The sequence below is a fragment of the Budorcas taxicolor genome, chromosome 17 (genome assembly GCF_023091745.1).
Source record: "Budorcas taxicolor isolate Tak-1 chromosome 17, Takin1.1, whole genome shotgun sequence".
Classification (NCBI taxonomy): Eukaryota; Metazoa; Chordata; class Mammalia; order Artiodactyla; family Bovidae; genus Budorcas; species Budorcas taxicolor.
In genome coordinates, this window is record NC_068926.1 from 63174075 (window position 1) to 63194941 (window position 20867).

General features: G+C 43.9%; 1 protein-coding gene across 2 annotated transcripts in view; it reads right to left on the reverse strand.

Moving 5' to 3' along the window:
• Nucleotides 1-212: 212 nt before the first annotated feature.
• SPPL3 (signal peptide peptidase like 3) overlaps nt 213-20867 on the reverse strand; it is a 99460-nt gene continuing 78805 nt past the window's right edge. Inside the window, exons 3-11 of one of the 2 annotated variants that reach the window (XM_052654653.1) lie at nt 15256-15344; nt 13329-13448; nt 12433-12511; nt 11426-11538; nt 5042-5148; nt 4406-4569; nt 3511-3670; nt 2142-2251; nt 213-1448 (exon numbers count right to left, since the gene is read on the reverse strand). In XM_052654653.1, the coding sequence (XP_052510613.1) occupies nt 2144-2251; nt 3511-3670; nt 4406-4569; nt 5042-5148; nt 11426-11538; nt 12433-12511; nt 13329-13448; nt 15256-15344 (940 nt within the window). In that variant the 3' untranslated portion in view covers nt 213-1448; nt 2142-2143. Of the gene's footprint in view, nt 1449-2141; nt 2252-3470; nt 3671-4405; nt 4570-5041; nt 5149-11425; nt 11539-12432; nt 12512-13328; nt 13449-15255; nt 15345-20867 lie in introns of both variants that reach the window. The other variant, XM_052654652.1, reaches the window with a different exon arrangement.

The following is a 20867-nucleotide window of genomic DNA, read 5'->3' on the forward strand; positions in this document are numbered from 1 at the left end:
TGGCAGGCAAGTCCCTCATCAGTCTGCGGACGCCACTCATATTAGTCACCGCCTGGACGCTGGCCCCCCAGGGGAGGCCGTAGCTGCAAACTCTGGCTGCGATTCCTGCAAAGGAGGGCCCGTCTCTGGGGAGCGTTTGACACTGTCCCCAGTACCCAGCTGTCACCATGGGAAACCAAGACTGCAATCACAACAGCAAGGACAGGCTCGTGTTGCTTTTTCCTTTTTTTTCTTAAAGGAGTGAGGGCATGGAAAATACAGCACACCAATGAAACAAAAGGCCAAAAAAAAAAAAAAAAATACAAAAAAATAGAAAATAGAAAAATGTATTTACAAGTAGTACATTACTATGATCAGAAAGCACAAAGACACCTGCTGCTATAATACATGCATTGGTTCAGGAAACTACTGAAAACCCTGCGAGGAAGAAGCCGGTAAAAACAAAACAAAAAACGGGCCAAAAAGTTGAACTTTTCATCCCTAATTTGCTACACTGATCAAAACCAAATGAGAGTCCCCTAGAGTCCATGAGTCTATCAGTACAAATACTATACTGGTTTTTAACTGCATGTTCAGTTGTGGAGGGAGAGACAGCAGCTTGTCTGTATACAAGGAAGCCAGCGTGAACTGCTCTACATGCTAGAAATTACAGCAAGCTCCTGTCCGCTACACAGCATGAGCTTAGCGGGTTTTAATTTCTGTTTATTCATATATATCTATATGCATGTGGGTGTGTATGTACGTATAAAAACCGTGCCCTCGTTCACTGCCAACACGACGTCTGGGTGGACATGAACTCATTACAACAAATTCTTATGTGTATGTTGTAAGAAGTCACTCAATGTCTGTGGATTTAATAAGTCACTTCACACCACAGAAAATATTTAATAAATCCAAAAAAAGGAAAGAAGAATATAACGACAGAAGAGCTTCTGTCTCAGTTCTCTGAAACTGAGTCCCCCACAGGAAACTGGTCCCAAAGTTCTTGAGGGTTCACTGAAGAAACCAGTTTGCTAAGGTTTCCATCCTTTTAGTGTTCAAAGGTACAGAACGACTCCTTGCCGTTGTCAGTGTCAACAGTCGCATCTCCGTCCCCCACAGGTAACAGTCTGGTGCAGATCCATAAAAACTGGGGAGGGAGGCGCGCTGTGGGTGGGGGAGGACCTGTCACTCCAGGAGGGGCTCCACCTCTCTGGTGGCAGGAAGAGAAGGAACCATGCAGGCTCCAGCACCTCGCTCCCGAAAATGCAAAATCTGGGCACACGGCAGTCCTTACACAGGTGCATCTCCGAGTACCAGGCCAGCTCTAAGAGGAAACAAACCACACGTTGACAGAGAAGGACTGAGAGGCCATTCTGGTCGCCCGCTGTGATCCATCATACTTCCAGGAATCGGGAGCTGCTGGACTTGGAGTGGAATGGCTCAGACCACATTCGCCGTAGGTCACCCTGGGAAAGACACAACTTCAGCCACACGTTTCAGATCGAGGCACACCTATCTATGTACAAGCCCTTCCTGACTCCTGACCTCAGAGCAGATTGATTCTGTGCAGAATCAAAGAACATTCACATTTTACTCATTGAAAAGTAACCTCCCAGTTCTTTGAAAAACTTCCTAGAAGGGCTCTAGGCCCTCCCCGAGCAGGAAAGGGCTCTGACTCTGTCCTGGGGGCAGTTCAACCACTCGTGAGTCAAATGATCCAGGCTCATACTTAACCTCTGTGTCTGCTTCCTCGTCTGTAAAACGTGGGTGATAGTATAAACTCTGTAAATCAGATAAAGCCCTCAGGTTTTACATCTCCTATTTCCAAACTTTAATGCAGAGTACTAAAAGAGCTATTAGGTGGCAATAGCATGCTGCTTTTAAGAGAAACAGGAAGTCTCTGCAACAGGGTTTTAGGGATTTCAGTTAACTAATCCATGACTACGTGGTGAGGGGTCTAACTCATTAGTATTTTCAGCCAATGGCTGTTAAAAATCTGGAAGAGGTTGCTAGTAGCAGGTTAGCAAGAACACACAAACACACACAAAGATCCCAAGATGAAGAGCTTAGGGGAATACCTCAAGCAAGGGGAATACCGAGCCAGGTCCAGGTCCAGTGCCCTATCATTGCTCTCACTGGCTTACACCTGCCTCTCTCACCTTTAAATAGGCCATCGTGAGGAGTGGCAATAAGGTAAACGGCACCAAATAGAGAAGAGCAGGCTGGGCTGCTCGGTGAATTCGAGACGCCACAGTCGCAGTGAGCAGACCTGCAGGGAGAGAAACGCTGGTGAGCAATGCCAAGCAGCCAGCCCGAGGGAGGAGAACCTCTGTCACCTGACGGCTTCGCGGCACAGCCCTGAGACTGTGCAGCTCCGCTGTGACACTCCCTCCAGTGGTAGGGAGTGACATGCCCAGCTTGAGCAGGGAGAGAAACAGAGGGCAGCACAGCTTTTTAAAACTTAGAATTCCAAGGACCTGTAAGTGGCCCAAGTCCCTGGTTCCAGGCCTCATTTCAGCCCCAAGTGTGCCTGGTCTCCCGTCTCCCATATATACGATGACAGGTGTGTGGATGTGCTAAGTTGCGTCAGTCGTGTTCGACTCTTTGGGACCCCATGGACTGTAGCCCGCCAGGCTCCTCCGTCCACGGGATTCTCCAGGCAAGAATACTGGAGTGGGTTGCCATGTCCTCCTCCAGGAGAGCTTCCCGACCCAGGATGGAACCCGCATCTCTAATGTCTCCTGAATCGGCAGGAGGTGGGCTCTTTACCACTAGTGCCAACTGGGAAGCTGGATGAGGACAGACTTGGAGGCAAAAGACCTGGGTTCAAGTTCTAACCCTGCTGCTTATGACGCCATGTGGCCCTGTACATCTCAAGCCTCAGGGCAGTGGCCCTGCCCCACTGGGAGCTGCTGGAGTGGAAATGAGTGCAGGCTAGGAAAGCGCCATGGAACTGTGCAGCGCTCCCTCAGCAGGAGGCACCGAGGTGAGCAAGGGGCTCCCCTCCCCTCGCTGTTGCAGCTCACGCAGGGCGGACACACAACCGTCTCTACCTTCCAGCCAGAACAGAGCTGGCTAGAGAAGCACTAGCCGAGGGAGAGTCCAGGTCAGGGGTGGCGGAAGTGTCCAGGCAGATGAAGGGAAGTGTCTGTCAGACAGCACAGGAAACAGACGTGCCACCCATTAGACTCAGGCCGAAGATGTGATTACGCACACACACTGCTCCATCACCGTGGGGTGGGTCTTCTCAGCTCTGAGGCCCGACCACACTTCTACAATGTCCTTCAAACACACTATTACCGGGTAGGGAACGAGGCTGCTGGCCTCACCTCAGGGTCAGGAGTTTCCTTTCCCTTTGTGATTGTTTATAACAACGACTGGAGTGACTGCTCTTCTTCCTCCAGCATCTGCAGCTGCAAGATCTGGGAACTCCAGGGCTTGGAGGACAGTCAGGGAGGGGTTGCATGCAGCCTCCCAGGTCCTCTTACCTACAAAGTATCCGATGAGGGTGCAGTGAAAGTAGGAAACCTTCTGCATGCGCCCGGAGATGTTGGCAGGTCCAGAGGCGCCGCAGGAGTCACCGTTGGCTTGCTTCTTGTAGTTGTCGTAACGCAGGACAAAGCACAACAGGAGTCCAGGCATCACGATGTCTCCGATGCCCAACATAGAGAAGTGGCTGCCCGTGGAGCTGGAATGCAGTGTCACACGTCAGGGGTTTCACGCTCCACAACCCCACTCCTCCTCCTGCTCTAGGTCTGTTCGCTTTTTAAGAAGCCAAAGAATTTATCTGACGCCTGATGGCAATCGCTACTGGTTTAACAGCACTAGCTGTTACAGGGGTGTGGAGACTGACGCCACTAGAGTACTGGAAGAGTGGTCTGCAGCAGCAGCGCTGTGGGACAGCACCACCTAAGTGGCTGCTGAAGTGTCCGTGCGGTGCTGCCACCTCTAGAGATGTCGACTCACCATGTGTCACACATTCACTGCTGAGATTTCCAGTAAGCACCTGACTACTACCAGACATGGGAGATGAAAGCAGCACGTTAATTTTTCCAAGATTATAGTTCTAGGGACTCTGTAATTTTAGCATTAGCACATTTTTATAAATGTCTGAAAAGTAAAAAAAAATAAAAGACCCGGAGCCTCCTGTTAATTCCCTCTAGCCAACTTTAAACTGCAGTACAGCAGTAATGCATGGCTGTTTGATAACATTAATCAATTATTAAAAAGCTGCACCCGCATCATTTAATGACCCATCTCTGGAAGTTGTCAGTACTCCTGTCCTGTCATCTGTAAGATGGAGATGATTCACAGCCCTTTCCTGGTTCCCATCGAATGCTGATGACAACAACCACCAAGCAGGGACGGAGGGGCAGAGGAGGGTGGGGTCCTCACCCTCCCGAGATGAGCCCACCCGTCCTACCTAGGGAAGACCAGCTTTCCAGGCAGAGACAGGCGCGGGACATCGCGCCCGACGTTGGGCCCCAGGTGGAGCTTCCGGGATAGGACGTCAAGGGGATTGTCAGCCGGCTGCGTGGCCACCTTCACCATGACGTTGCTATTAAAGATGTAGGCGGAGAAAAACACCTGCCAGGGGAGAGTCACCTTTACCAGAGGGAGCTGGAGGCACCCCGATCTCAGCACCAGCCCTCTGTTTCTGAGAGCAGAGTCTCAGGGCTGCAGCATCAGGCTTTTCAGACTGCACGCTTTGAGGAAAGAGAAGATCTCTGCTCTCGTGTGTGTTGCAGATTTCTTCTCTCCACACCCAGAGAGCGAGCCCTGAGCGCAGAGCTGGCCATGCTCCAGGGTAGAGAGCCTTGCTTCTCTCCAGGGTAGAGAGCCTTGTGCTCCCTCCTCACCCAAGAGTCACCTCTACTCTGACAAGTCTCCATGCACAGAGGCCTGGAAGATGACTTCCAACCATGCAGTGCTGGCCTGGAGGAGTGGTCTTGGACAGGAGGGGCCCTGGCCAGCAGACTTGGGGTACTGAGTATATTTTCAGGAGTGAATGGTTCCAGTCAGACCCGAAGGAGAGCAGCAGCTCCGGGGGAACACTCACCCAGAAGACATCGTAGATGAGAAGCCCTGAGAGAAGCAGGCAGGAGACCTTGAGGCTGGGCAGACGGACGAAGGCGATCATGGCGACACAGAGACCCATGGCCAGGGCTGGGGAGGAGACAGCGGTCAGAGCGGAGCACAGGCACAGCCTCCCTCCACACGCTCTTCAGCTCAGAAACCTAACAGAGCTTGTGAGGCCCTCAGCCCTACGCCCCAGGGGAGGTGCTTACACTCCTCTAGCGCAACGCCCACCTAACCCCATTCTGACCCCCTGGTATTTGGGAAAACCCCTTTCTTCATGCTGGAGATGGTGGTCAGCTAAGACCCCCGGGGGTGTTTTGAATGATGAAGCTCTGGGCCAAGCCCAGCTCTCCCAGCTCTGTCTCCGGCCTCCCCACTACTTCACTGCACTGCCCTTACTCCCTTAAAGCCACACCCTAGACCACATCTTCTTCACTTCCTTAAGGACACTGTTCCAGTCAAGTCACTCTTTTATGCTCATCCTCCCCACCTGGGTCAAAGTAAAGGGGACAAGACAGAACTGCTCAATGACAGGGTTTTTCATGACTCCACACAATGTCATCCTATTGCTCATCTTCGAAGCTAGAAACGCTGCGCTCCTTTTCAACTTAACTCAACCTCCTCACGCATGCACAGGCTGCTGCTATCTGGGGTGCTCCTCTTTACGTCCCTGCACACCTCGGTCAGAAGTCCCCGCACTTCCTGCTTCGCTGCGTGTATCCTTCCTGTTTTCTCTCTCCCCCACTTACGCTCTTCACTGCCCTTGTCAAAAACCACCCCCAGCCTCAAGTCACGAGGTCCCCTTGTCTGTGATGGACCACTTCTGACTGAGGAGGCACGACACACACAGGCTATGCCGCACGGGCCTGGCCTCAGGTCTCCTCTCGTTCCTATTCCTCCACCGACTCCTTCTCTCCGTCTGAGCTGAGCAATAACCTCTTTCCAACCATGCCAACCAAGTCTTCCCACCAGACTCCCAAGTTCCATGTTTGAAGAGGCAGCATGCATCCCATCTGACTACTTCAGAGAAGGTTCTCAGCACAAGTACGTTCAATGACAATCATGCCCACCAACTGAATAGCGCCACCAGCCGGTCACAGCCCCAAAACACTCTCAAGTATTTGAGCTGCCCTTTCTTCTTCATTCTTTCATTCAAGTCATCCTTAAAAAAATCTTACCTCCTCTTCTGGGTTCTTCTAAGGAACAGAGGTGATAACTTTCCCTCACTGCATGCTGCCTGAGAAAACCCAAGACTTTCCCTAATAGATTTACCAACAGACTTGACTTCTGGTTAAATGTAAATTAGTCAAAAATGTTAGAGAGGTAAATTATTAATCTTTGCTGTTTAGTTACAATTATTTCTAATATACTATTGATAGAATCTCTATCACCTTCTCTTTCTCAACCAGGAGGGCCAGAAACAAAGAAAAGGAGGCCAAGCCAAGCTGCAATGTTCTCTAAAAGGACCGTGTGACCTGGAAGGCCTTAAGCAGCACTCACATCCAAGACAGAAGCTTCCGGAAAGCTAATCTGGACGTGGACCAAGCGCCAGAGTCTAGCATTTTAAAACAAAACCAAACAAAAAAAAGATGAGTTGCTAGATTTCTGGGATCGAGCATTTTCTAATCCTAGGCAAACAGCAAGAGCTATAAAATGAGACATCTGTCTGTCAGGGCTCTTCTAGGCCCTGAACTGCTCAGGGGAAGTAGAGTATGAACCTGGCTCAATGGTCCTTGAACATGAGGAATGTGTGTACAAGATTCATCAGCCTTTGTAACATACCACACCACTTATTGGTCAAATTCTTTCAAGTCCTTCCAAATTTAAAAGGTTAATTTGTTAAGAGTAGGAAACTGAATAGGTAAAAAAGAAGCTATAGATTTTGTTCAAGAAAACTCTGTAAAGTACCTTCTTAATATTACTGCTTCTCAGAATAACTCTGAAAACAAACTTCATGCCTCACTCTTTAAAATAGCTACATTTATCATTCTGTTTTCACTGTAAATTAACTTCAAAGAACAGGATTTAATTGAAAAAAAAAAGCACACTCATTTAAAAGAAATCCACATTATCACTATCTACAAAATGATACCTGATTCTGCACAGAAGTCTGGAAAGACAGTTTGCATGTCAGGGGAGAACATATTTCAGAATGTTACAGATGCGTGGCTAGCAAGCTAGCTTTTCTTTAACAGCAGAAAACAAGTCACATACACATCAGACAATGATACATATGAGACACAAACAACTAAAAGCTCAAAGGCTCTCTCTCTTTTTTAGGGAAAACTGTAAGCTTGGTCACAGGGACAATTTAACCAGTATAACCAGTAAGAGATCCTCATCATTTGGGGAAGTAGCAAAAATGATAGAAAATGATATGTTTACAAGTTAGGGCCACTAAGGGTTTGGGGAGCCTAGATGAACACTAAAAAAAATTTTACATTTCACAATGAAATTTGTTTCTGATCTTGGTCTCTGGGAAAATAAAGCTTGCCCTTTATAGCCAATTTGTACTGACTCAAGTCAGGAGGCAAGAATCCCGTGGTGAGATGGCCCCGTCCCTGTCGAACAGCGTGTGGAGAGCCGCTGCCCCCACTTTCCTACAGACAGTCTGAGAGGGCTCTCCCCACCCTACCTGCGGCCGTGCGGTGAAGACCATTCAGCTGACTGCTCTCAAAACTGAGCTTCAGAAGGCTGTGCAAATCAATTTATCTGGAAAAGAACGTCACCTTCCCTCATGCCAACCTCTTGTTTTTTAGAGGCACACTACTTTGGTATTTTCCTGTCCTACGTAATGCTCGAGGAGAGGAGAGAATGGAGTATGAAGGACACACTGCTTGCTGTTTTGAGGTACCTAATCTTTTAAAAACTGGGTCAGCAGCTTAGTAAACTTCAAATCCTCAGCAAACCCTGTAAACAGTATTATGTGTGTCCAGTTGTCGTTTAGTTGCTCAGTCGTGTCTGACTCCTCTGTGGCCCCATGGACCCTGTGTGACCCCTGTCAGGCCCCACTGTCCATGGGATTTCCCAGGCAAGAATACTGGAGTGGGCTGCCATTTCCTTCTCCAGGGGATCTTCCCAACCCAGGGATCGAACTCATGTCTCCTGTGCTGGCAGGTGGATTCTTTACCACTGAGCCACCTGGGAAGCCCCAGTTCCATGGAAGCAGAGCCACCGACAGTCTGGAGTGGGATTACAGAGATTACAGAGAGCCTCAGACTACCCAGGGGCTAGAGGCTCCAAGGTTGTTTAAGCATCACCATCACCACACCAACTCTGAGTGCCAGGATGGAGACTAACCAGCCCCAGGCAGGTGACTGTGGTTTCCAGAGGTCTAGGTAAAACTGTAGTGGTTGGAGCTTTCCTCTGTGTAGATGAACTTAGGGGTGCCATTTATGGGAATGGGCTCTGTCATTTAAGGACATCATCATAGAACATTTTCTCTTAATATGTAGCTAACAATCATCCAAACTGTCAATTTATATGGGACTGAAATAATTCAGTTTAGATTTTAACCAACTAACCAACCTTTCCATCAAGTTTTTGTTCAGAAGTAGTAGAGGAGAAATGTCTGTTTGCTTCCTCATCAGGCAGCACTGGACTAGATGAGATTAAAGCGCTATAATCACAAAAGCAGCTCTGAGACTGACTTACTGACACTACTCTAATCAGTAACAGGACCAACACTCCTCAATTTTCTACAATACATATTTTAAAGAGCAATTAGGTTCTATTAAAGTCTTTCAAAATCACCTACATGCTCAATTTCAATACTGCTTTTGGTTAACAAATCAGCCCTTGGAAGGAATCAGGAGTTAATGTTAGGAAAAGTCAAATGCAGGTTAATGGCTACATTACAACTACAAACTTCTAGTCTCTATAAAACAGTTCTTACCCTTCTGCTATAATCTGGCAAAGCCCTGCTGTGACTTTGGATGGAATTTCTTCTTCTCGACTTATTCTTTATCAACCTTCAGAAGCACTTAAGTTATCAACCACCAATCCACAAGGAAAGCACAGATACTTGAATCTGGGAAATTTAGCAGTTCGATAAACCACTTAAAAATTCTAAACACTGCACTTCAGAATGCATATTTATATGCGCAGTGGGTATTCAAGTAGTGAAGCAAATGATCATAGTTATTTTTTTTTTTTAATCAGGCAATGTATGGCACTACCACAAGAAACCAAGCCTGTCAGGAAATCAGTCTGTCACTACACAGACTGGGCCGGGTGATCGAGACTCTGACTTCCTATGGAGTCTGTATGTAAGTCTAAACTGCAACCTCAAGGAACTGCTTTTGAGTTCCCATTCTTGGTCTATGGTAGGCACTTAAAAAAAAAAAAAAAAAGGCACTCAACAACAAGTATGACAGCAAGTATGCAGAGTCATATCCCAGGCTGCAGGTGCGAGGCCTTGTACCATGGCCACAGAAGCAGAGCCCAGAACCAAGGTCACCTCCAAAGCTAACTGATCCCCTTTGTAACCGTTGCCAAAAGCCCCTGATCATCACTATCAGGCTTCCTGACTCCCCATTAGGCAAAGATGCCCATTCGAGTAAACACCCTGTAGCGCCCCAACCTGTCACCTAATGCCAACCTTCTGGCAGGAAGTTACTTTGTCTTCAGGCTATAAAAATTGGCTCTTAACTCACAAATACTGTCAACTCTCACTGGTCTGTCCAGAGGTCTGCCCACTGTGCTCACAGTGCCCACAGTATCTCTGCTCTTTGTTCTTACTACACTCCTTCCCTTCTGAGATGCTGTGTGTCTGGAAATTCTTTTCTGACCCGCACCTGGACAGCCTCAAATATATACAAACAAATTGTATAAAATCCTAAGCATGTATCTTTAACGTTTCACAGATTATCACCGGCAGAAACAGCAATTTGGCTTCAGATGTGCAGTTCTGTGGATGTGCACAGGAACCCAGGCATGTAGAGCCACCCCCACACTCAGCAGAGAGCAGTGTGCCACCCCACAGAAGCCCTGTGCCCTTCCTTCACGGTCACACCCTGCCCTGTGCTGAGACAGCACCGAGTGACAGCTCCGCTGCAGGTGTGCCGTCCTCCGAGCTGCGGGGACACGGTGCCTGGCAAGAAGAGGAGCCCTCAGACCTGGCAGTGCCTTCAAAGAGCTCTGCTCCAAGGCCTGGATTAGCCTTGTGGCTGCCTGGAATGGGTTAGAAGAAGTGCCACCCATACCCATATCTGCCTTCCAAATTCCCCCCTTTAAAAAATTCTTTAGATAGTGCTGATACACATTACGACATGGATGAGCTAGAACAGTGTAAAACTGGCTGTAGCATTTCAACTTCCTTCCCTTCTGAAACACCAAAAGAAAGGAAAGGGTGAACAGACTTCGTGGGGCAAGGCAGTTAGATAAAATCTCATGAGATTAGTAAAGTGAGCTGTGAAAATGAGAGAAGGAATGAATGAAAAAGGAGGTGAAGATGGTTACAGGGTCTTAAATCAAGAGACTAAAAAGGTCACTTCTCTGAAATTCTTTCCTCTTCTGTAAAATAAGAACAACAACAGTACCTACTTCAAAGACTTGTTTTCAGGATTTTATGAAAAAATGTAAAACAGCAGCTCAATGTTAGCTATTATTACCCTGTATATAATGATATAGACATGTACTTATATCAATACACTATTATATATTCCTCATATTTATATAATATGGATATATTATAGTATAATCCCATTTATATTAAGAAAGTACAAAAATCTGTACTCCATTTCTCACAGTAGCATTATTCACAACAGTCAAAAAAGTGAAAACAACTAATGAATGGATATATAAAACTGATGCATTTATAAAATTAAACAATATCTGGCCATAAAAGGGAACAGAGGAGTGCTGATGTATGGTATAACATGGATGAACCTTGAAAACATTATGCTAAGTGAAAGAAGAGACAAAAAAAGGTCATATATGATGTCACTTATGCAAAATGTCTGTAAGAGACAAATTCACTGAAACACAAAGTAGACGAGGGTGTGTCTGGGGCTGGGGTCGGGCAACCGGGAGGTGACTGCTAATGGGTGTGGGTTTTGGAGGGTGGGTGTTAAACTGCTCTAAAGTGGTGGCTGCCCAACTCTGATCATACTGAAAACGATTGAATTGTACACTTTAAATATATAAATTGTATGATATGTGAATTACATCTCAAAAAAGCTGTTATTAGAAAATATCTTAAGAGTGTGGGTAAAAACTGATACAAAACACCATCTCTGGACACCTAATAATTCACAGTAATCAGAAGTAATGTATTACTAAAACACAGAAAGTAGAGGAAGAGAGGACAAATTTAACCATAAACGATATTACAATTTGAACTTGTCACCCAGTAGTTACTTACCATCCATGAGAAGCCAATGGCCAGTGAGAACCCAGATGAGGACGAGCATGACAGACAGAGAGAATGACAGTAACTCAGCAGCAGTGAAACGTCCACAGCAACCAAAGGAAATCCTGGGAAACATACAACATTGACTGGACTAACAGACAGTAAATTATGTTCAGTAAGCAAACCCTCCTTTGGTTCTTCATGATTAGAATCTGTGATGGCCAGATTAAAGTAGGAGGCAATACCGAGATACCCAGAAATCCAAAATACCCAAATTGCTTTGGAAGAAACTATAGAAAGTTCAGAAGGATTACATTTCTGCACCCATTAGATAATGTACCTTTTATCCCAGATAACCAACATGGGTATTGAGAAGTTTAAAGTGATAATATCAATATTTGAAAAATCTAAATACAGAGAAATTTCTAATTCTTATGAGGAAAACAAAATGAGCAAAGTCAACAATTCAATTCATTAACCAAAGATGAATAAAATTAAGGTAGTCCATCTATTTGGTTATCACTAATTCCTGGGGAAATCAGCCACCACAAGCGACTGATTTTCTAAGAACATATGCATCTCCATTAGCACAGCACTTTGTTTCCAAGAAGCAACAGGTTTAGGAGTTAAGGTGTGAACACTGGAATTAAACCTAAGCGGCTAGTATATATCTAGGTCATCAAAGACAAAAGGGAAAGAATGTCTGAGTCAAGCACTATTTTCATATTCTATTAACAAGTAAAGGGATAAAAAAAACTGCTCATCTTTAAATAATCTAAGCAAGGAAGCATACTGCAATGACTCTGACTTCCTAAGATTTGTTTAGATTTCCTCTGCTATGAGAAGGTGCAAAAAGAAGTATCATTTTCCAGTTTTAAAAAATCAAACATCTCATTTTCTAGCCTCCTGCCATTTTCGTGCTTCAGTCAGTATCAGAAAATGTGCTCTTAATATTGCTATCACGCACGAAGAAAAAAACATACACACTTATAGTTTAGAGGAAAATCCCAAGTCCTTACTTGTTCTGAGGTGAACAAGGCCTCGTTAAATACTGGCACATCGGGAGAAGAAGAAAAGCAAAAGCTATCGTTGCAAGAACTAAAGAAAGAAAATGTATCGTTAATTTTTTTGTTGTTTAATGTTTTACTAATCATAAGAAACATGGCATGACTTACAGAAATAATGACTGCCTACAACAGTTTCCTCCACAAGTGCATACAATAATATTAATTAACTAGAGAAAAGAACAGTGTCCTTCTTTAGCAGCGCACAGATAAACTCTTTGCATTCCTGATTTGAGGTAGGGGTAGCACTGGCAGGTTTTCTCTCTCTCGTCTATCTAAACAAGAAATGATAAATGGCAGGCCAGAGCATGATCTAACAAGGCTAGCATTTTAAAAATTAATTTATTTTAATTGGAGGCTAATTACTTTACAATATTGAAGGCTAGCATTTTGATGTTTTACATTGATACATGTCCACCATCAATCATCTTGAAAACTGATCAGATAGGTGACAGTCGAATTACTGTGATTAGCTCTCAGTGTTTCTATCTGCAGAAACATGCATGGGTAAGGGCTGCCAACAACCACTCTACCAAACTGGACCTTCTGGTAACTTATCAGACAAGGAGTCACAGCCAAAGCAATTCTGCTCTGGTGCCACAAAGTTCTTGAGTTTTTAACCCCTAGCTTTTCGTCCAGACTGAGTTGGCAAGTTGGAACTGATGACAGAGGTATCAAGTGGTTCAGGGAGGGGTGGGGAGGTTGGGGAAGGCAGACTTAGGGAGAAAGAAGACTTAGGAAGAAAAACTTGCAAAAGAGTGGTATATAAATCTTAATTTTTGAATGGTGATTTTTAAAAACGTTAAAAAGTTTCCTTTTAAGGTTGAGACTAGATAGCAGAACTCATTTACCTGCTGTACATATTGTAAAAACTACTTGAACTGAGTCAAAGAAGAAGAACATTACTAGGAGAGAGACAGATGCTCCAATTGGAAGGAACAGGGCCTGGGTAGAGTCAATGGTCTGGATACCTGAAAGAGAAAGGGGCATATTAACAGCTTACGTAACAGGCTCTGCGCCCATGGACTGAAATACATTAACTGATCAAGGTGCAGACAGCTCTAGGGATTAGTACATACGATACAGAACACCGAGGCCCTCGGATTCTTTGCTAGGAAACGAGACTACGCGCTCCCTGCTGTCCTCGTCACGCCTTCACTATAGCAGGAGCTCGACTCCTGCTCTGCACCTGAGTGCTGTGCTCTTCCAGTGATCCAAGATCACTGCTTCATGTCACATTCACCTTCTCCAGGAGAACCCCTTACTAACTTGACCCACTGTTGCCTATCTTGTCTCTCTCTCTAGTCTCTTTGTATATGGAGGTCAAAATGACTTCACCACTGGTGCTTACTCTGACCTACTGACAGCAGATGCTGGTTCAGAAGGGACTCTGAGGCTATGTTAAAGGTCCATAAGAAAAAGTACCTGCTTGAGGTATAGGGTGGAAAGTGGCATTTGCTGTCTTAGCACTTTATTAACACCTTGGGGGTATTCTGGCCCAATGCTTATGCAACAGCTTGAGTACTAACTCTTTTTGCAACTTTCAAAATATTTAATAAATGTCAAGTGAATGTAGGTACCCAATATCAATCTCTTAATATAATCAAGTCTCCTTATTTCTAATTTAGTACCTTCTATAACAAGCATTACCAACTTTCTAGTACAATTCACATACCATAAAATTTACCAGTATTAAGTAATTCAGTATTTTTTTTGGTAAGTTTATCAAGTGTAAAGCTACCCAGGTGGCACTAGTGGTAAAGAACCCGCCTGCAAATGCAGGAGACATAGGAGACTGCGGTTTGATTCCTGGGTCCGGAAGATCCCCTGGAGGAGGAAATAGTAACCCACTCCAGTATTCATGCCTGGAGAATCCCATGGACAGAGGAGCCTGGCGGGCTACAGTCCACGGGGTCGCAAAGAGTTGGACACAACTGAAGTGACTTAGCAGCACCAAGTGTCAAAGGATCACTATGATCTAGTTTTAGAATGTCCTCATCTCAAGAAGATCCCTCATGCCAGTAAACTGTTAATTTTCCTTCCCATCTCTTGCCCCAGGAAACCACTAATCTATTTTCTATCTCTCTATATTTGTCTTTTTGGAAATTTCATATAATTGGATTTTTAAAATAGTAGTTTATCTGGCCTTTTTTACTTAACAATGTTTTGATGTACATCTAAGTTGGAGGATGTTTCAGTAATTCATTCTTTTTAACACTGAATAGTATTCCATTGCATGGACATACTGTATGCTGTTTATCCCATTAACTAGTTTATTGATCTTTGAGTTGCTTCTACTTTTTTGGCTATTATGAATAATGCTGCTAAACACTTGCCATATAGCATACTTATGTTTCTTCAAAGCAAACATCCTTTAAAATCTGAAATACCAGAGGAGATACAACAGTTCTACAAGTACTGCAAGTAGCTATCTTTAAGAGTCACTAAATGAATTTATGACCAACACCTACAAAATTATCAGTCTCACCAAAAGACTTAAATGAAGTTACAAGCACACAGACACCCATCTATCTTGCTTGTCTTTAAGAAAATAAAGAATCTTGGCTGCAAGCTTTGAGGCACGAATTAAAAGGAATTCACAAGAAATCTGTAGCTCAGATTCAGAAGATAAAACTTTAACAAATTATACCATACAGATTTAACTGTATTATTATACCAACTGTAATCCTTAAACCCAGTAAATTATCATTGGGGTTATAGAAAGAATCAAATTAAGACCACTACATGTAGACAGTTAATTGTAAAAAAATGCCTTACTATTATTGGTGCTGTTGCCATTGAAAGACCCAGAAGAACTGTTACTGTCTTTCTCCTTATCTTGGTTTTCAAAGTCCATATTAAGGGACCTGTGGGGAAAATTGTATAGGTAAGTTTTAGTTTCAAGAAAGAAGTAGATCAGAAAAGTCAGTAATGAGACATAGTTTTAAATGTTAAAGCACTAGGAAAGAAAGGAAGATTTCTTCTGAACAGCTCTGCAAAACAGTTCTCCATGCTAGTTCAAGTTTTCCTGACAGCAGATAAAAGCACTCCAGCCATATCTCTGTGCACATCTTTAATTATTTCTGTATGAGAAATACCTAGGAGAAATACTGGGTCAAAAGGCAAGCACAATTTTGAAACTTTTACATACCACACAACTGCTTCTAAAAAGGGTGGACCAATTTACTCTCAGAGCAGTGCATGAGAGTGAGAGAGTCAATTCCAAGCAGGTGGATAAGAAGTCTGGGGTCCCCGAGGAGGAGAAAGGGGTCTGGGGCTCTTAAGGAGGAGACAGAGGTCTGGAGTTCTCAAGGAGGAGAAAAGGACAAACATTTTTTTTCTTTAAGCCCAGAGCTGATGATTGCACAACAAAACTCATCTTGCTTAAGGATATATGTTTTCCCTTAAACTGCACCAATGACTATATAACAACAACATATCTTGCTCAAGAATTTGTTTCTCCTTAACAAGAACCTTCTGACTAATCTTGTTATTTTAAAACTTGTATACTGTGAGAGTGGGTCTGGTAAGACCTTTCTATTGTCAGTTCTAATCTTGTTAACTTAAGATGTATGCTTTAGGAGTAGGTCTGGTAGAAAGTATGTAAGGCCTTGCTAAGACTATGGACCGGGTCCTCTCCATCCCCCTTCTGATGTCTGCGTCAGAAGATTTCTCTGTCCCTACTTCACTTTAATAAAACTCAGCTACACAAAAGGTCTTGAGTGATCAAGCCTGGTCCCTGGTCCCAAAGCTAAATCTTCGGAGATCACAAATTCGACATCGTACACTGTCAGCTATCAAGAGCACCTGTTTCTCTTCACCGTATCAGCTCTCCCTCAGCAGCATGTATTGAGTTACTGCTGTATCCGGGAGTGTTTTAGGTACTGGAGAGAAACAAGTACAGAGAAAAACAGGCTCTCATGGATTTTATATTTGAAGAGCAGGGAGACTGACAATAAACAAGAAAAATTACATACTGTATATGATATGTTAACAGCTAAGGAATAAGGCAGGAAATGGAGAGGGTAGACCTGAAATTTTAAATGGGGCATGCAGGGCTCATCGGTACTATCTCTGAGTCAAGGCTGGAAGAAAGTAGACACATTCAATCTGAGGGACTAAAAATGCTGTACATGTCCTAATTTAGAACCCTTTAACCACTAAACAATTTTATGTACTGACCTTGCCCATTTCTTTCTCTTTGTTTGAACTGTTCAAGTCCTTAGCTCATTTTCTACTACTGCCTTCATTTAAAGTGTCTGTGTGTCCAAAAGAACCTCCTGTGATGGTGGAAATGCCCTGTACCCTGCACTGACCTATTTGGTAGACAGGAGCCCATTAACACTTGAAACGTGCGAGTACAACTTAACGACTGAATTCTGCATTCCATTTCATTTTAATTAATCTAAATTTAAATAATTTGAGAGCTAAAACGATAAAACTTGGGACAAAATCTTTGTGACCTTGAATGTGGCAGTGGATTCTTACCTATGACACCAAAAAACACAACTGAAAAATTGATAAATTGGACTTCCACAAAATTAAAAACCTTGTGAGCACCAAGGAACACTTTCAAAAAAAAAAAAAAAAAGAAGAGAACTGCAAAAGATGGGATAAAATACGTGCTCTTATGTATCTGAGAACATTTAGAATATAGAAAGAACCCCTCCAATTCAACAACAGACAACCCAAATAAAAAGTGGGCAGACACTGAATAAATCTCTTACCAAAGAAGATAAGCAAATGGTCAGTGAGAACATGAGAAGTTCTTAAACAGCACTGGTCATCAGGGAAATGTAAGTCAAAATTACAATGAGGTACCACAGCCTTGTCTAACTCAATGAAACCAAGCCATGCCTGCGGGGCAACCCAAGACGGGCGGGTCATGGTGGAGAGGTCTGACAGAGCCTGGTCCGCTGGAGAAGGGACTGGCAAGCCACTTCAGTATTCTTGCCTTGAGAACCCATGAACCGTATGAAAAGGCAAAATGATAGGATACCAGAAGAGGAACTCCCCAGGTCAGTAGGTGCCCAATATACTACTGGAGATCAGTGGAGAAATAACTCCAGAAAGAATGAAGGGATGGAGCCAAAGCAAAAACAATACCCAGTTGTTGATGTGACTGGTGATAGAAGCAAGGTCCAATGCTGTAAAGAGCAATATTGTATAGGAACCTGGATGTCAGGTCCATGAATCAAGGCAAATTGGAGGTGGTCAAACAAGAGATGGCAAGGGTGAATGTTGACATTTCTAGGAATCAGCAAACTAAAATGGACTGGAATGGGTGAATTTAACTCAGATGGCCTTTATATCTACTACTGCGGGCAGGAATCCCTCAGAAGAAATGGAGTAGCCATCATGGTCAACAAAAGAGTCTGAAATGCAGTACTTGGATGCAATCTCAAAAACGAGAGAATGATCTGTTCGTCTCCAAGGCAAACCATTCAATATCACAGTTATCCAAGTCTATGCCCCAACCAGTAACGCTGAAGAAGCTGAAGCTGAACAGTTTTATGAAGACCTACAAGACCTTTTAGAACTAACACCCAAAAAAGATATCCTTTTCATCATAGGGGACTGGAATGCAAAAGTAGGAAGCCAAGAAACACCTGGAGTAACAGGCAAATTTGGCCTTGGAATGTGGAATGAAGCAGGGCAAAGACTAATAGAGTTTTGCCAAGAAAATGCACTGGTCATAGCAAACATCCTCTTCCAACAACACAAGAAAGACTCTACACATGGACATCACCAGATAGTCAACACCGAAATCATATTGATTATATTCTATGCAGCCAAAGATGGAGAAGCTCTATACAGTCAACAAAAACAAGACCAGGAGCTGACTGTGGCTCAGATCATGAACTCCTTATTACCAAATTCAGACTTAAATTGAAGAAAGTAGGGAAAACCGCTAGACCATTCAGGTATGACCTAAATCAAATCCCTTATGACTATACAGTGGAAGTGAGAAATAGATTTAAGGGCCTAGATCTGATAGAGTGCCTGATGAACTATGGAATGAGGTTCGTGACACTGTATAGGAGACAGGGATCAAGACCATCCCCATGGAAAAGAAATGCAAAAAAAGCAAAATGGCTGTCTGGGGAGGCCTTACAAATAGCTGTGAAAAGAAGAGAGGCAAAAAGCAAAGGAGAAAAGGAAAGATATAAGAGTCTGAATGCAGAGTTCCAAAGAATAGCAAGAAGAGATAAGAAAGCCTTCTTCAGCAATCAATGCAAAGAAATAGAGGAAAACAACAGAATGGGAAAGACTAGAGATCTCTTCAAGAAAATTAGAGATACCAAGGGAACATTTCATGCAAGGATGGGCTTGATAAAGGACAGAAATGGTATGGACCTAACAGAAGCAGAAAATATTAAGAAGAGGTGGCAAGAATACACAGAAGAACTGTGCAAAAGAGATCTTCACGACCCAGATAATCATGATGATGTGATCACTAATCTAGAGCCAGACATCTTGGAAAGTGAAGTCAAGCAGGCCTTAAAAAGCATCACTACGAACAAAGCTAGTGGAGGTGATGGAATTCCAGTTGAGCTATTTCAAATTCTGGAAGATGATGCTGTGAAAGTGCTGCACTCAATATGCCAGCAAATTTGGAAAACTCAGCAGTGGCCACAGGACTGGAAAAGGTCAGTTTTCATTCCAATCCCAAAGAAAGGCAATGCCAAAGAATGCTCAAACTACCACACAATTGCACTCATCTCACACGCTAGTAAAGTAATGCTCAAAATTGTCCAAGCCAGACTTCAGCAATACGTGAACCGTGAACTCCCTGATGTTCAAGCTGGTTTTAGAAAAGGCAGAGGAACCAGAGATTAAATTGCCAACATCCGGTGGATCATGGAAAAAGCAAGAGAGTTCCAGGAAAACATCTATTTCTGCTTTATTGACTATGCCAAAGCCTTTGACTGTGTGGATCACAATAAGCTGTGGAAAATTCTGAAAGAGATGGGAATACCAGACCACCTGACCTGCCTCTTGAGAAATCTGTATGCAGGTCAGGAAGCAACAGTTAGAACTGGACATGGAACAGACTGGTTCCAAATAGGAAAAGGAGTACGTCAAGGCTGTATATTGTCACCCTGCTTATTTAACTTCTATGCAGAGTACATCATGAGAAACGCTGGACTGGAAGAAACACAAGCTGGAATCAAGCTTGCCGGGAGAAATATCAATAACCTCAGATATGCAGATGACACCACCCTTATGGCAGAAAGTGAAGAGGAGCTAAAAAGCCTCTTGATGAAAGTGAAAGAGGAGAGTGAAAAAGTTGGCTTAGAGGTCAACATTCAGAAAACGAAGATCATGGCATCTGGTCCCATCACTTCATGGGAAATAGATGGGGAAACAGTGGAAATAGTGTCAGACTTTATTTGTTTGGGCTCCAAAATCACTGCAGATGGTGACTGCAGCCATGAAATTAAAAGACGCTTACTCCTTGGAAGGAAAGTTATGCCCAACCTAGACAGTATATTCAAAAGCAGAGACATTACTTTGCCGACTAAGGTCCGTCTAGTCAAGGCTATGGTTTTTCCTGTGGTCATGTATGGATGTGAGAGTTGGACTGTGAAGAAGGCTGAGCACTGAAGAATTGATGCTTTTGAACTGTGGTGTTGGAGAAGACTCTTGAGAGTCCCTTGGACTGCAAGGAGATCCAACCAGTCCATTCTGAAGGAGATCAACCCTGGGATTTCTTTGGAAGGAATGATGCTAAAGCTGAAACTCCAGTACTTTGGCCACCTCATGAGAAGAGTTGACTCACTGGAAAAGACTGATGCTGGGAGGGATTGGTGGCAGGAGGAGAACGGGATGACTGAGGATGAGATGGCTGGATGGCATCACGGACTCGATGAACGTTGAGTCTGAGTGAACTCTGGGAGATGGTGATGAACAGGGAGGCCTTGCGTGCTGCAATTCATGGGGTCGCAAAGAGTCGGACACGACTGAGCAACTAAACTGAAACTGAACCACTACATACCAATTAGGAGGGCTGTGACCAAAGCGTCAGATAACCACCAAGGGTCAGCAAGGCTGTGAAGCATCACACACTGCAGGTGGGGCTGTCAACTGCTGCAGCCATTGCAGAAAATACTGTGGCGATTTTCAATTTCTTTAGCGAGTACAGGCCTACTCAGGCTACCTGTTTCTCGAGTGACTTTGGGCATAGATTGTGATTTATAGATACATCAAAAAATTTATCCATTTCATCTAAGTCATCAAATTTATTGGCATAAAGTTGTTTATGGTCATCCCTTATTATCCTTTTAATATTTGTGCACTCCAGTAATATCACCTCTTATCCCTGATATTAAGTCTGTGTCTTCCTTTTTTCCCCAGGTTAGTCTGGCTAGAGGGGTACCAACTTTATT